This window comes from Trachemys scripta, chromosome 11 (assembly GCF_013100865.1).
Source record: "Trachemys scripta elegans isolate TJP31775 chromosome 11, CAS_Tse_1.0, whole genome shotgun sequence".
Classification (NCBI taxonomy): Eukaryota; Metazoa; Chordata; order Testudines; family Emydidae; genus Trachemys; species Trachemys scripta.
In genome coordinates, this window is record NC_048308.1 from 33,833,083 (window position 1) to 33,845,898 (window position 12,816).

Consider the following 12,816-nt stretch of genomic DNA (forward strand, 5'->3'; position numbering starts at 1 on the left):
GTGATGGATTCTTCGTCACTTCAAGTCTTTAAATCAAGACTGAATGTCTCATATAGATCAAATTCAAATTATGGGATTGATGCAGAAATTACTGAGTGAGGTTCTGTGGCTTATGTTATGAGGAAATTCAAACTATATGATCATAATGGTCCCTTCTAGCCTTAAAATCTGTGAATCTATGAAGTAGCAATATTACAATATAATATTATTTACTGATAAGTAAATAATACAGTGAGCATTAATATAGTGTTATTTATACATGTGCAGGAAATTCCTCTTTACACATTTTAAAAATCTGCCGAGTTATTCTTTATAGCCTGATTTACCACACATCCCTGATACAGTGTGGACCAGCAAGGCCCATTGAGTCACAGAAGGGATTCATCTTGAAGGAGAGCATGTTGTGTTTCCACTAACACTTTCTGTCAGTGTTCCTGCTGGAAAGAAGAAACTTTAATTTACAGATAGGGCATCAGGCAGATTCAGTACACTTAAGGGTTGTGCTGAATCATGAATTGGCTATTCCTACTTCATGACCGTCATCATTCGTTGCTGGTTGGTGTTGGCCCTCCGTTGTCTTCTTTTTTGTTTAGTCAATGACCTCTTTCTGCGCTGACGGTTTGTTTTCCCAGGAGAGCTTTTTACTGCCAGGAATCTGTCCACCAATTTTTACACAAATGGAAGCCAGGATGTATCTAGCCAAATGTTTTCCTTGATGCTTTGTTTTATGTTTTGTACTTTGTCAAAAAATCATAATTTGAGTTATAGCTATAACTTCAGGACTCACACTGAAAAAGGAAAAAGTAGGTCATCTGTGGAAATGCAGCAATTATGAAAGGAAAACACACGACTGGACATGCAGCTGTGAGAGCGAGAGATACAGACACCTTGCGTGTAATGAGATACAATGCCTGAGGCCAAATGGCTTCCCCACATAATAGATCCTTTATATCTTCATAACTATTCTCCCTGATGCGTGGAATTATTATAATTAAGAAATGGCACAGTCCTATTTTTAAGTAAAAATGTCATTGGTCATGAGATCTTAAAAGATTTGGTTAAGAATATGTTTATTTTTTAAAATATCACTTAAAATGTTAGAAAGTATTTCAGAATATCTATAACTTGACCAAATCCTTTACCCCCTTATTTTTACAGCCAAAATGCCCACTAAAATCAATGGGAGCTATTCCTCAATGAGGCCTAAAGGTCTCCGATCACTGATTTCAGATACTAAATTATTTCAACATTATTGCTGAATTGTTGATTTCCATATGTCTGAGTACCCCTCCGTGACATCCCCCAGAGTACAATCTGGACTGTAGAATTGCTGTGCCCCTTAATTCTCCAGTCTGGTTTATACTATGCCGTGCTTTGCTGTGTGAGCTGCCAATCTGCCCACTCACCCCAGCCTCTAGCATACAAGTCACCCCTCACCCCCAGACATATACCAGAGTGCTATGCCCAGCCACTCTTGAATTATATATAGGGCACCCCCACATATCCCTTGCACCCCAGAAATGCAAGCTACTTACTGAGAAATACAAGCTTATAAAGTCTGTTGTTTTATCAAAGAAAATGAATATGCACCAGCCCTTATTAACCTGAGTAGATTCCCCAAGCCCTTCAGCGAAAGACACACTGATCTAGATAAAACATCAGAATAAGTTTATTAACTACAGAAAGATAGAGTATACATGATTCTAAGTAGTGTAGGAATAGTAGATCAGAATTGGTTACAAAAAGAAATAAAAGATAAAAACTGCAAGCTGTTTCTAAATTTTACCAAGGCTAAATTAGAAGCACATTTTTCTCACCCATCTGGATGTTGCAGACAGTTCACAGTTCTTAGTACACAGGCTGGGGTCCCTTCCCAGCCTGGACCAATCTTCTCCAGTTCCAAGTCCTTCAAGCAATCTTGTTTCAGTAGAGATGTGGGAGGAAAGAGGTTTGTTCCCCCTTTTTATATCCTGACTTTACTGGAAAAGGCCTTATGACTTAACAAAGTGCTCTGCACTCAGTCCTTCACATGAGTTGCAAATTTTCGCTTGCACCTTCTGTATACCTGCAGTTTGAGGTGTCTCCAGGAAAGACATGCCAGTCCTTTGTTTATAGTTCTTTTGTTATTTCTAAAGAGCTAGTCTGTGGGCATTCTCCAGAGTCACAATATGTTTCAGTAACAAACATATAGCAAAATTTTGTAAAAGTGGTAACCTTAATAGTGTAGACTGTCACACCCTACCAAGGAAAAAGCCCTGCCACCCATATCACCAACAAAGAAGAGAGCTCTACTGGAACATTGTAGGAAGGCTGAAGGAGTGGCTGACACCAGGGCCGGCTCCAGGGTTTTGGCCGCCCCAAGCAGCCAAAAAAAAAACAAGCCGCGATTGCGATCTGCGGTGGCAATTCGGTGGGAGGTCCTTCACTCCCAGGCAGAGTGAGGGACCATCCGCTGAATTGCCGCCGAATACCTGGACGTGCCGCCCCTCTCCAGAGTGGCCGCCCCAAGCACCTGCTTGAGAAGCTGGTGCCTGGAGCTGGCCCTGGCTGACACACATCTATCCAGTGTGGGACTGGGGACAGTCCTTACATAATCCTCTATGCCCTACTAGTGAATGACAGTCTCTTGTTATTCTGATTTATATTAATGGTTTACATTAGCAATTTCCAATTATGCTTTGTAGTATGTTTTTCTTCTTTTTTAACCATACTATTTTGATTTTAAATTACCAGATGTCATACTAGAAATCTTTGATTTTCTTAGAATTTGTACTTTTTATTGTTATGAGTGTAAACTTGTTGATATCAATGAACAAATTAGTGCTAGAGAGAGGATAGGGTCAAGGACCCCTTTAACTTACCTGCAGATGCATGCTAGTGGTGAGGCTAACTAGTTCTGTCATAAGCATGTATCTCCCTAAAATAAACATATAGGATTGGCAGGTGTGGAGCCATGAAGGCAAAGCAAATGCCATTGCCCAGCATACTTACCCTCCTCCCCAGAGCCCAGGAGATATTATGCCTTGTACAGGCACAATATTCCCAAGCTAGTGGTTTTCTCTTTACTCAGACATTCAAGGACTGTATTTGGGCCCCAGAAACTGTTTTAAATTAGTTGTAAAATCAATCATCTAACTAGGTCATTTCTCATTTTTGCCCTTTTATACAGATCAAAAAATTTAGGCCAAATTTCCTTAAACTACAGTAGTAATCTACATATTGTGCGTTCCAGTGAGAAACAAATAACACATTTATGTTAGAAGAAAAGGTTTTCACAGTTACTAATATAGACAGCATTTTGAATTTTTAACTTTTCGTATTTTAGTTTTAGATAATTTTTTATTTTGGCAAAGTAATATCCCATAAATTACAATAATTATTATAAATGGACTCATACCAAAAGTCCCTTTATTTTATAGAGACTAAAAATGAAAAATCACTGCTATCAGTATAAATAATGGCTATAATATTAATAATAATAATCTATGTGCGACATCAAATTAGGCACAATATTACCAATACTAGAAAACAATCTGCAACATATGAAATCTTAATATATCAATAAATACACTCTCTATCATTAAGTATACCCACCTAAGTAATTTTAGCAATTTATAGTTACAATTGATAATTTCTGGAGTGAACATAATTATTTTATTAATGCTGCATTATTCATTTTCCATCTGAGGCTTTGAAGTCACATTATTACATTTGGAGTTGACTCTTTTCATACAGTGAAGGATTGTAGCAGTGTGGCTTTAAAAAAAAAGAACTTCAGTTGTAAAGTTAAATACGGACAAATGGGCAAAAAACATTAACTCTATACAACAAATGCTGACTGTATCCAGACATGCATTGATTAAACAGAGTTTCAGGTTTTATGCAAGCCTGACAGCTGATAGATTTTGCTTTTGATAGAACATTTGTAGAACTTTTGTTCTGTCCATTGTTGTAAACCATTTTTTCCCTCAGAATTGTGATCTATTTTGTGTTCCTTTTGCCATGTACAGTAAGCCAATTGTGGGAACAGACAAACACCTCCCTGGTCTAGGCTTCTTTGCTTTGGATGGGATTTCAGAACCTATCTTTAAAGACAACTGGAACAAATAAGCCTCCTAAAGGAAACTACTGGGAAATTAGGATGTGATAAGAGAAAAATACTTAGCTTAAGTGACTTACAATGGGAAGTCTGATGAGTTTCCAGTTCCTACACACCACTTTTAAAATGTAAATTAAACTTTTTTAGAAATAAATGGTTCAGTCTTAGTATTACCTTGTTAATGCAGCAAATGCCATGATTAGAAAGGATTTCAGCAAATGTATAGGTTTCCTGCAGAGATGCAAAGACCGTGATTGACAATTTCCTAGTTCGACAATTCACCACTGCATGTCCACAATTAATATCCTCTGATCAGCACTTGACTGTGCAGTCTGCTTATGGGAGGGGAGAAGAAAAAGGAAGTTAAATGTATAGTTTATATTATTTTTATTTTTTTCTGCATTTATACTTTATGCCTCAGTAAACTATGAAGTAAAATTGTTAAAAAAAAAAAACTAGAAAGCTACTAAATATTGAAAAAATTGACTTACTTCCTCTCATAGGCAGAAGTCATAGTCCACCAATAATAATAAGAATTACTGATGTCACCAGCACAGTGCATGCTGGGGCATCTCTTTAGAATGTAAAATCTACAATCAGGAGGTTATTCAGTCCTACATGTGAGAAATTAAAAATACTGTATTTTCTGGCGTATAAGACTACTTTTTAACCCAGGAAAATCTTCTCAAAAGTCGGGGGTCGTCTTATACGCCGGGTGTCGTCTTATAGGGCGGGTGCTGAAACTTCCAAGCCGGACTGGAGAATCTGCGGTCGCCGCATATGGTGGGGGGAACTCAAAAACGGCCGCGGCCGCATCCCCGCCCGATGACAAGGTGAGGGGGCGCCTCACCGGGAAGGTGTAAGTGAAGGGCGGAGCAAGCTGCAGGCGTCCGGGACGCCCGGGGTATGGAAAAAAGAGAGCGGCGCTGTGCCCAGAAAAACACGCCTCTTTCACCCGTCTGGCCTGCCCTTGTATCCTATTACCGTACCTCCTTCTCTGCCTCTCAGATCTCGCTCCTGAGGACTGCAGTGAAGCGGCGCAGGCGCGCATGTGCGAGATCTGAGAGGCAGAGAAGGAGGTAATAGGATACAAGGGCGGGCCAGACGGGTGAAAGAGGCGTGTTTGCACTACCGCTCTGATAGTCTTGGAGACAGGGAGGGCTGGGCAGGCAGGGAGAGCTGACCAATCCAAGCAGGCTTTGTATACAACAACCAGCCAATCGCCGGTAAGGTACATCGCTTGCCGTGATTGGCTGGTTATTGTATACTGGGTACCACATACAGTACAGCACCAGTATCTGTACCTGTTCATACAGTATAGCACCAGTACATACAGTACAGTATACAAATGTCCAACAGTCAAAACCCCATCATGGCTCCACCAGCAAGAAGAAAGAAATATGAAGCCAGTTTCAAACTTAAAGTTGTAAACTTTGCCATGGAACATAATAACTGCGCTGCTGCAAGACAATATGGAGTAACAGAAAAGATGGTTCGGGACTGGAAAGCAAATGAAAAAGCATTAAAGAATATGCCAAGGGGTAAGTGTGCATTAAGAAGAGGCACTCCACATTGGCCAGAACTCGAAAAACATGTAGCAGACATGGTGAATGAGCATCGCCAAAACGGTTATGTAGTGACATGAAATAAAATACATTTGTTTGCACTTCAGTGGGCCAAATCTAACCCAGATCACAGCAACAGATTTAAGGCCACTGTATCCTGGTGTACTAGATTCATGGGAAGGCATAATATGGTACTGAGGCAAAAGATGAAAATTGCCCCAAAATTACCTGCAGATCTTGATAGCAAAGTAAATAGTTTCCATCGATACGTAATACAACAGCACACTAAACTTGGCTATGCATTAAGTAGTATTGGAAATATGGATGAAACTCCAATGACTTTTGATATGGTTGGAAATAAAACTGTCCATCAAAAAGGTGAAAAAACAATTTTAATTAAAACAACAGGACATGAGAAGTCCAGTTTTACAGTGGTACTAGGATGCACAGCTGATGGCGCCAAACTGAGACCAATGATTATTTTTAAAAGAAAAACAATGCCGAAATTCAAGTTCCCTGTTGGTTGTTTTGTACATGTGAATGAAAAAGGCTGGATGGATGAAGAAGGGGTAAAGCTATGGCTTGATAATGTATGGAGCAGGCGACCAGGTGGACTTATTCAAAAATGTAGTCTACTGGTGTGGGATATGTTCAGGGCTCATTTAACTCCCAGCACCAAGCAAATGCTTGCAAGACTAAACACAGATGCGGCAGTTATTCCTGCAGGATTGACATCGTTGGTACAGCCACTGGATGTGTGCCTAAACAAGCCATTTAAAGATCGCATTCAAGAACAGTGGAATGAATGGATGGTTAGCGGCGAAAAGTCATTCACAAAAGGAGGAAACATGCGTGCTCCACAGTTGGATGTTTTGTGCAAGTTTGTCCTAAAAGCCTGGAATGATATTGATGCAGAAACAGTAATCAAGTCTTTCAAGAAGTGTGGCATATCAAATTCATTAGATGGTATGGAGGACGACTACTTGTGGCAAGATGAAGAGGAAGCCGAAGCTGAGACCACACCATCTGATACGGAATTCGATCCATACGATGACTGCCTTACAAATGTATCACAAGATGTCATTGATGTACTTATGATATCAGATGACGAACAGGAGGATTTTGAAAGCTTTTAAAGGGAAACTGTCACGCCAGCAAAACCTGTAAAAATACCGTAGCTTGCAGTTATGATGGGCGTTGCTAACTCGCCAGGGACTTGCCCGGCACTTGCTCTCTCTCTCTTGTTTGTTATCTTCCTCCTATCATCATCAGTTCCAGTTTGGTTGACAGCTTAGAAAACAAACAGCATGGCAGCTCCCATGGGTTTATTGTCTTATCCTTCCTTTCAGCTTTAGAGTGAATTAGGAAAAGTTTAATCCACTTGCACTGTTTTATGTTTACATGTTTGATGACAAACAGCCTTATGTTTATAAGTGACAGTTTTCCTGCTAAGTACCTGCATGTCATAAGCATTTGAATTAAAATTACCATATTGAAATCAAATCTGATGTTTTTTTAATTTTTTTTTTGGTGTGCGTTGGAAGAGGGGTAGTCTTATACGGCGAGTATATCCCAAACTCTATATTTTAACTGGAAAAGTTGGGGGTCGTCTTATACGCCCAGTCGTCTTATACGCCGGAAAATACGGTACCTATTTTGAGACTTGGAGGAGCGAAATCACATGACACTTCAGAATTAGAAAGATGTATAGCAAGGAGATGTGTACCTCATCAGATAATGTATGTAAGGCTTTCATCCACTGCAGTAAGCATTTCCCTGATGCAAAACTTTTAGAAATTGTAGGAACAATTCTCAAGACTTTAGATGTAATGTCCTAGTAGGACCCAGAACTCATTAGATTGCTTTTTTGATTTACCCAACTAGACAGATTGGGCCCTGAGTCGCATACTGAAAAATGTCATTTCCCCAGTACCAGAATCCCTGCTGGAAATGACAGTTAATCAAGACTGTATGAACTCTTATTACAGATGATAGGATCAAGCCTGAAAACGCATGGAGACTTTTACTTTATATTTCATTTAACTTGGACAATGAGCCTTTCCTTTGAATTGGCCCATCATATTCCCACTCAAAAATCTCTAACTAGTTCATTACCTTTCCCCATTTACTAAAGTGTTTTAATTATTAGGATGCAAACAGAGCTTCTGCTACATGTAATCCAAACTGTAACACCATCAGTATTTCCTTCCTCCATTGTAGTGTTGTTATTTAGCACAAACAAACAGCTCCTGTGGAGAAGAAATATCAATAAGGCTTGCATATTAAATATTATACACTATTTCTAGCCTGATCTTTGCATGTAAGTGATAAATCCAAGTTTTTCACCAGAAAACTGAAAGTGGCTACAAAAGCCGTAATATGCTATCAGAATTAGAAAAAGCAACATGTTTTCTGAGATAGTGATTTTCCCCTTTACTTCAAAAAGCACCCATGTGCTGAAGTCTCCTTTGATGCTCATATGGGCTCTCAACAGCACATAGAAGGGTACCAAACTTTGCCCAACTGAGGGCTGCAGTGGCAGCTTATCAGGAACCCATGAGCTGCACACATTTCCTGAAAAAGAAGCAAATTACAGCTGCCTCATCTTTAATATATGTGAGTCATCTCTTGATGCAACACACCATCTTGATCCAAGCTGCCAAACTTCAGCTAATAATACATTTGTGTTATATGCCAGAGAGGAATGGGAAGACACAACCCTGGACATTTTTAGATGTAGGTTCTAGTTCTGGGTGTGCCACAGAATTTTTATGTAAGCCTTGAACAAGTAACTTAACATCTGTGCCTCAGTATCGTCATCTGTAAATAATATTTATCTCAGGATATTGTGAGGCTAACTATTGGTCTTTGTAAAGTGCTTTGAGGAAAGATGCTGAAATAATTTTTTTTAGATCTGTTCACCTATAATCTCTGCAAAAACAATGAGAAGTCTGGTGACACCTTAAAGACTTACAGATTTATTTAGGCATAAGCTTTCATGGAAGCTTATGCCCAAATAAATCTGTTAGTCTCTAAGGTGCCACCGGACTCCTCATTGTTTTTGTGGATACAGACTCACACGGTTACCCCCTATACTATAATCTCTGTGTATTTCAATTTGATTTGCGCTTTGATGTTGTTAGTCCTACTTAATAAATAGAATTCTAAAAGTTTGAGGTGGAAAAGACCTATCCCATCATCAAGTCCATTTCACTGCCAATGCAAAATTGTTTCCATTATATCTTTTTTAACCTGGACAATGAGCCTTTCATTTTAATGGGCCCATTATATCCCTGCTCAAAAACTTCTGACTACTTCACTGTCTTTCCCCTTTTCCATTTTCTAGTGTTTTGTCCAATAAACTTTTAAGTGTACCAGGCAAAGAGACTTCCTCCATTTCTTTTGGGACACTATTGTTTTAATATCATAGTGCTAACGCACGTCTAATTTGCTGCCCACAGTCATTCCTAGTACTTTCAGCATTAATGCTTTTCATATTTCTCCACCACATCAAATATCTGAGTTTTATATTATTTTCCCCAAAAATACATTACCTTGCATTTCTCAAATTAAATATCATTTTGCTATTTTTGGCCCATTTTAAAAATATTTCTAGGTCTCTTCATGTTACTTCTTTGTCCTCACTAGCATGTGCATCTGCTCTCAATTTAATATCAACTTTGTTAGCATGATTAGTATTCTCTTCAGGATTATTAACGAAGGTTTAATATAAGATCATACCTAATAACAATTGCTGTAGTACCCACTAGACATCATCCACCCAGTTGATACATTGTTACTTATTCTTTCGTCATATTATTTCACTAGGGACAGACATTAGTTAGACTTACAGAGCAGTAATTTGTCCTAGGATCCAGATCATATGGACTGACTAATTTGCATATGTTCACATTTATCAAATATTCTCTTAGCTGATCTTGTTTCTTTAGGTATTTTACAAAATCTCTCTTATTTTCTAGCAGTCTGATCCAGCTGCCATTGTAGTCAATGGCAATCTTTCCACTGACTTCTGTAGCAGTTGGATTGGACCCTAATTGTTTGTTTCTTTTCTTTATTATTCTGGTTTACAGACAGATTTTTTACAAAGTGTTAATTATCTTAACCCTTTTCAATCATTATTAATCTAAACATTAAGTAAACCCTTTTTAATGGACCTACTTTCTCCCTACTGTTTGTTTTTTTTTTTTTACACTGGCATATTTGCAAAAGCCCTTAAATACTTTGGCTAACAATAACCCATTCTTACATTTTGCTACATTTGGGCCTGATTCTGTTCCCTCTGAAGTCAAGTGGGAATAATATAAGTATCTTCCTCTAAGTCTTAACTGTTTCTGAGTATTTTTGTTTGAGTACGTACCTGCTTTTCCATTTGTATTAATTACCACCATACTTCCTTAATATGTTCATATTAATATTCTGACTTCTCCTAATTTCCTGTTAATTACACTCAGTGACAATGTTGTTTAGACTGAATTTTGAAATTGACTGCTTATCCAACTAAACACATAATACACACTTTGATTTTGCTCTTTTTAATGTAAAGGTTGCTACTGGTCTTTAGAAGAATAATGTGTGAATAAATAAGACAAGAAATGTGTGCACAAATTTTAGGGTTACATAAATTAAACAAACTTAAAGAATTAAATCATCCTGTTTTTTTTCTATTTTTTGCCAAGTCCTTTTCAGCAATTAGTTCTTCATGTCATCATTCCTTCTTTAAACCTATGATTTGCTACATTTTTATAGATTTTCCTTTATGTCTGAGTTTAACATGTATCTCTTTTTTCTTTTATTAGAGTATTCAAATTATAAGGCAACATCCTACCACTATCAGATTTTTATTTATTTTATACCTTTTTTGCTTTCTACCTAGGTGAAGTTTGTTCATCTTTTGGTTGTTAAATTAATTGTATGGGTTATTTTCACCAATTGAAAAGCAGAGTGCAAACAGATTTAAAATACTGTATTACCTTTTAAGAAAGATTGATTAAAATTGATAATGTATCTAATTATTGTATTGCTATACATATTCTCACACAGTTTCCACTATTTTCCTTTTATTTATATGCTAGGTCGTTGTGAATGCCCTCTTAGGAGCAATTCCATCCATTATGAATGTGCTTCTTGTTTGTCTTATATTCTGGCTAATCTTCAGCATCATGGGAGTAAATCTGTTTGCTGGCAAATTCTACTACTGTGTTAATACCACAAATGATGAGAGATTTGATATCAGCCAAATCAACAATTATAGTCAATGTGAGGACCTCATAAACAACAATGAAACTGCCAGATGGAAAAACGTTAAAGTAAACTTTGATAATGTAGGACTTGGCTATCTTTCTCTGCTTCAAGTAGTAAGTGACCACTCTTTAATATGTTTCGTATTGTTTACTTGTAGTAAAGAGTAATTTCTCAATGTTTTTGTCACTAAGTTACCCTGTCCTACACTTAAAAAAAATACTTTGTTTACTACTGTGCCATGAAAATCCTTACATATGGTAAGAATGCTGAGCACAATTTTTAAAAAGACAGATACATACAGACTTACATATCTGGCTGTGGAAGAGATCTCGAGCAAGCAGAAATGGACACTCACAATACTCATTGTCTCTCCCTTTACATACCTGGGACTCACTTCCAGCTTGCCAGTTCAACTGGCTATGTTGGCTCCCTGTATTATGGAGAGCAAGTTTGGCAAGTGTATATGCTATTGAAAGTATATGGCTAAAATCACACATCCAAAAATAGAATATAAAGCAAAACTGAAGGGTACTGAGATGTTCTGGAAAGGAGTAGTGGAACTGAGTGGCAGTGGTGCGGGGTCCCTTTGAGGAAGGATGGGAGGCTTCAATACATGACAAGAAATAGGAGAGCTGATTGGTTGCCTAGTTTGCATGACCAGAACTTGATGGGACACGTGAGAGGAGGTGGTGTTTCCAAGGTTCAATGAGGAGCACTGGGTGTGGCTTGGACTCTGAAGCACCACCACTTTAACTTTTGAGGATGTCATTTGTTTTTTCTTATACTTGTACCCTTGCTTTAAAAAACAAGTTTAAAAATACATTCTGTAAACTTATAAATAGTAATCCTTACTCATTTCCCCGGAATCACACCATTTCATGCAAACATGTTTATCACCTCTTCGTCTGCTTTATTTCTGCTTGACAATTCTAAAAGCCCTGAGAATCTATCAATTCAAATCTGGAATGTTTTCTTACTTTAGGCTCATATTGCCATGACTAGTACTTCTCCCTTATGGTGCAAGTTTGGGGGACATAATTCACCATATATTATAAGTTACTTTATCTATATTTACCTCTTGTAATTACTGGTAGCAACCCATCTGTAGCCATCGTAGGATGAATTAGTTACTCCTGATCTAGAGGTGAAGTCATTCCCATGCACTCAAATGAGTAACCTATTTAAGTGTCCAGCATGTGGAGCAATTGGTCTCTGGGCTTAACACACACACTATCCATGCTTCAACATGCTTTCTCTTTCACTGCAAGGAGGATGTATGGTGGGGTTGCTGCAGAAGAGGTAAATGGGCCCTGAGCTATGCAGGAGTCATGTGGAGTAACCATTGCTACTGTTGAGTGCATAGTATGTTTGAGCACCAGAACTAGTGATGTGCAGAGTGTGTTTTACAATCATGTATATACAGCTGTGACACAAAGTATAACTATGGATGTATTCAGTATAATTATAATATAATAAAATATGCGGTCAGTTAAATGCAATACCTAATCTTTTACTCTAGAGATAATATATCTATTAAAAATTCTCATCTAACTACACACTATCAGAAATAAAAATGCATTTTGTGGGGGGAGGGGGATTATGGTTTATATGATGTAAGCACTGCTCTTGATTTCACAGTTAAGGCTGAGTGTCTTTTACACTTAAATAGCTATCTATATCTAGCTATATATATGTATGTGTGCATATTTATTATACTGACTATATCCCTGGTTATTCTTTGTGTCACAGCTGCATACACATGACTGTAAACACACTCTGTGCACATACACCTCTACCCTGATATAACGTGACCTGATATAACACGAATTCGGATATAACACAGTAAAGCAGTACTCCGGGGGGGGGGGGGGGGGGGGCTGCGCACTCCGG

General features: G+C 38.0%; 1 protein-coding gene across 5 annotated transcripts in view; it reads left to right on the plus strand.

Annotated features, from left to right (window-relative positions):
• LOC117884840 (sodium channel protein type 2 subunit alpha) overlaps positions 1 to 12,816 on the plus strand; it is a 127,614-nt gene that overhangs the window by 104,513 nt on the left and 10,285 nt on the right. For all 5 annotated transcript variants that reach the window (XM_034785698.1, XM_034785700.1, XM_034785702.1 and 2 more), the window contains one exon: positions 10,758 to 11,039. In XM_034785698.1, coding sequence (XP_034641589.1) covers positions 10,758 to 11,039 — 282 coding nt within the window. The remainder of the gene's footprint in view (positions 1 to 10,757; positions 11,040 to 12,816) is intronic.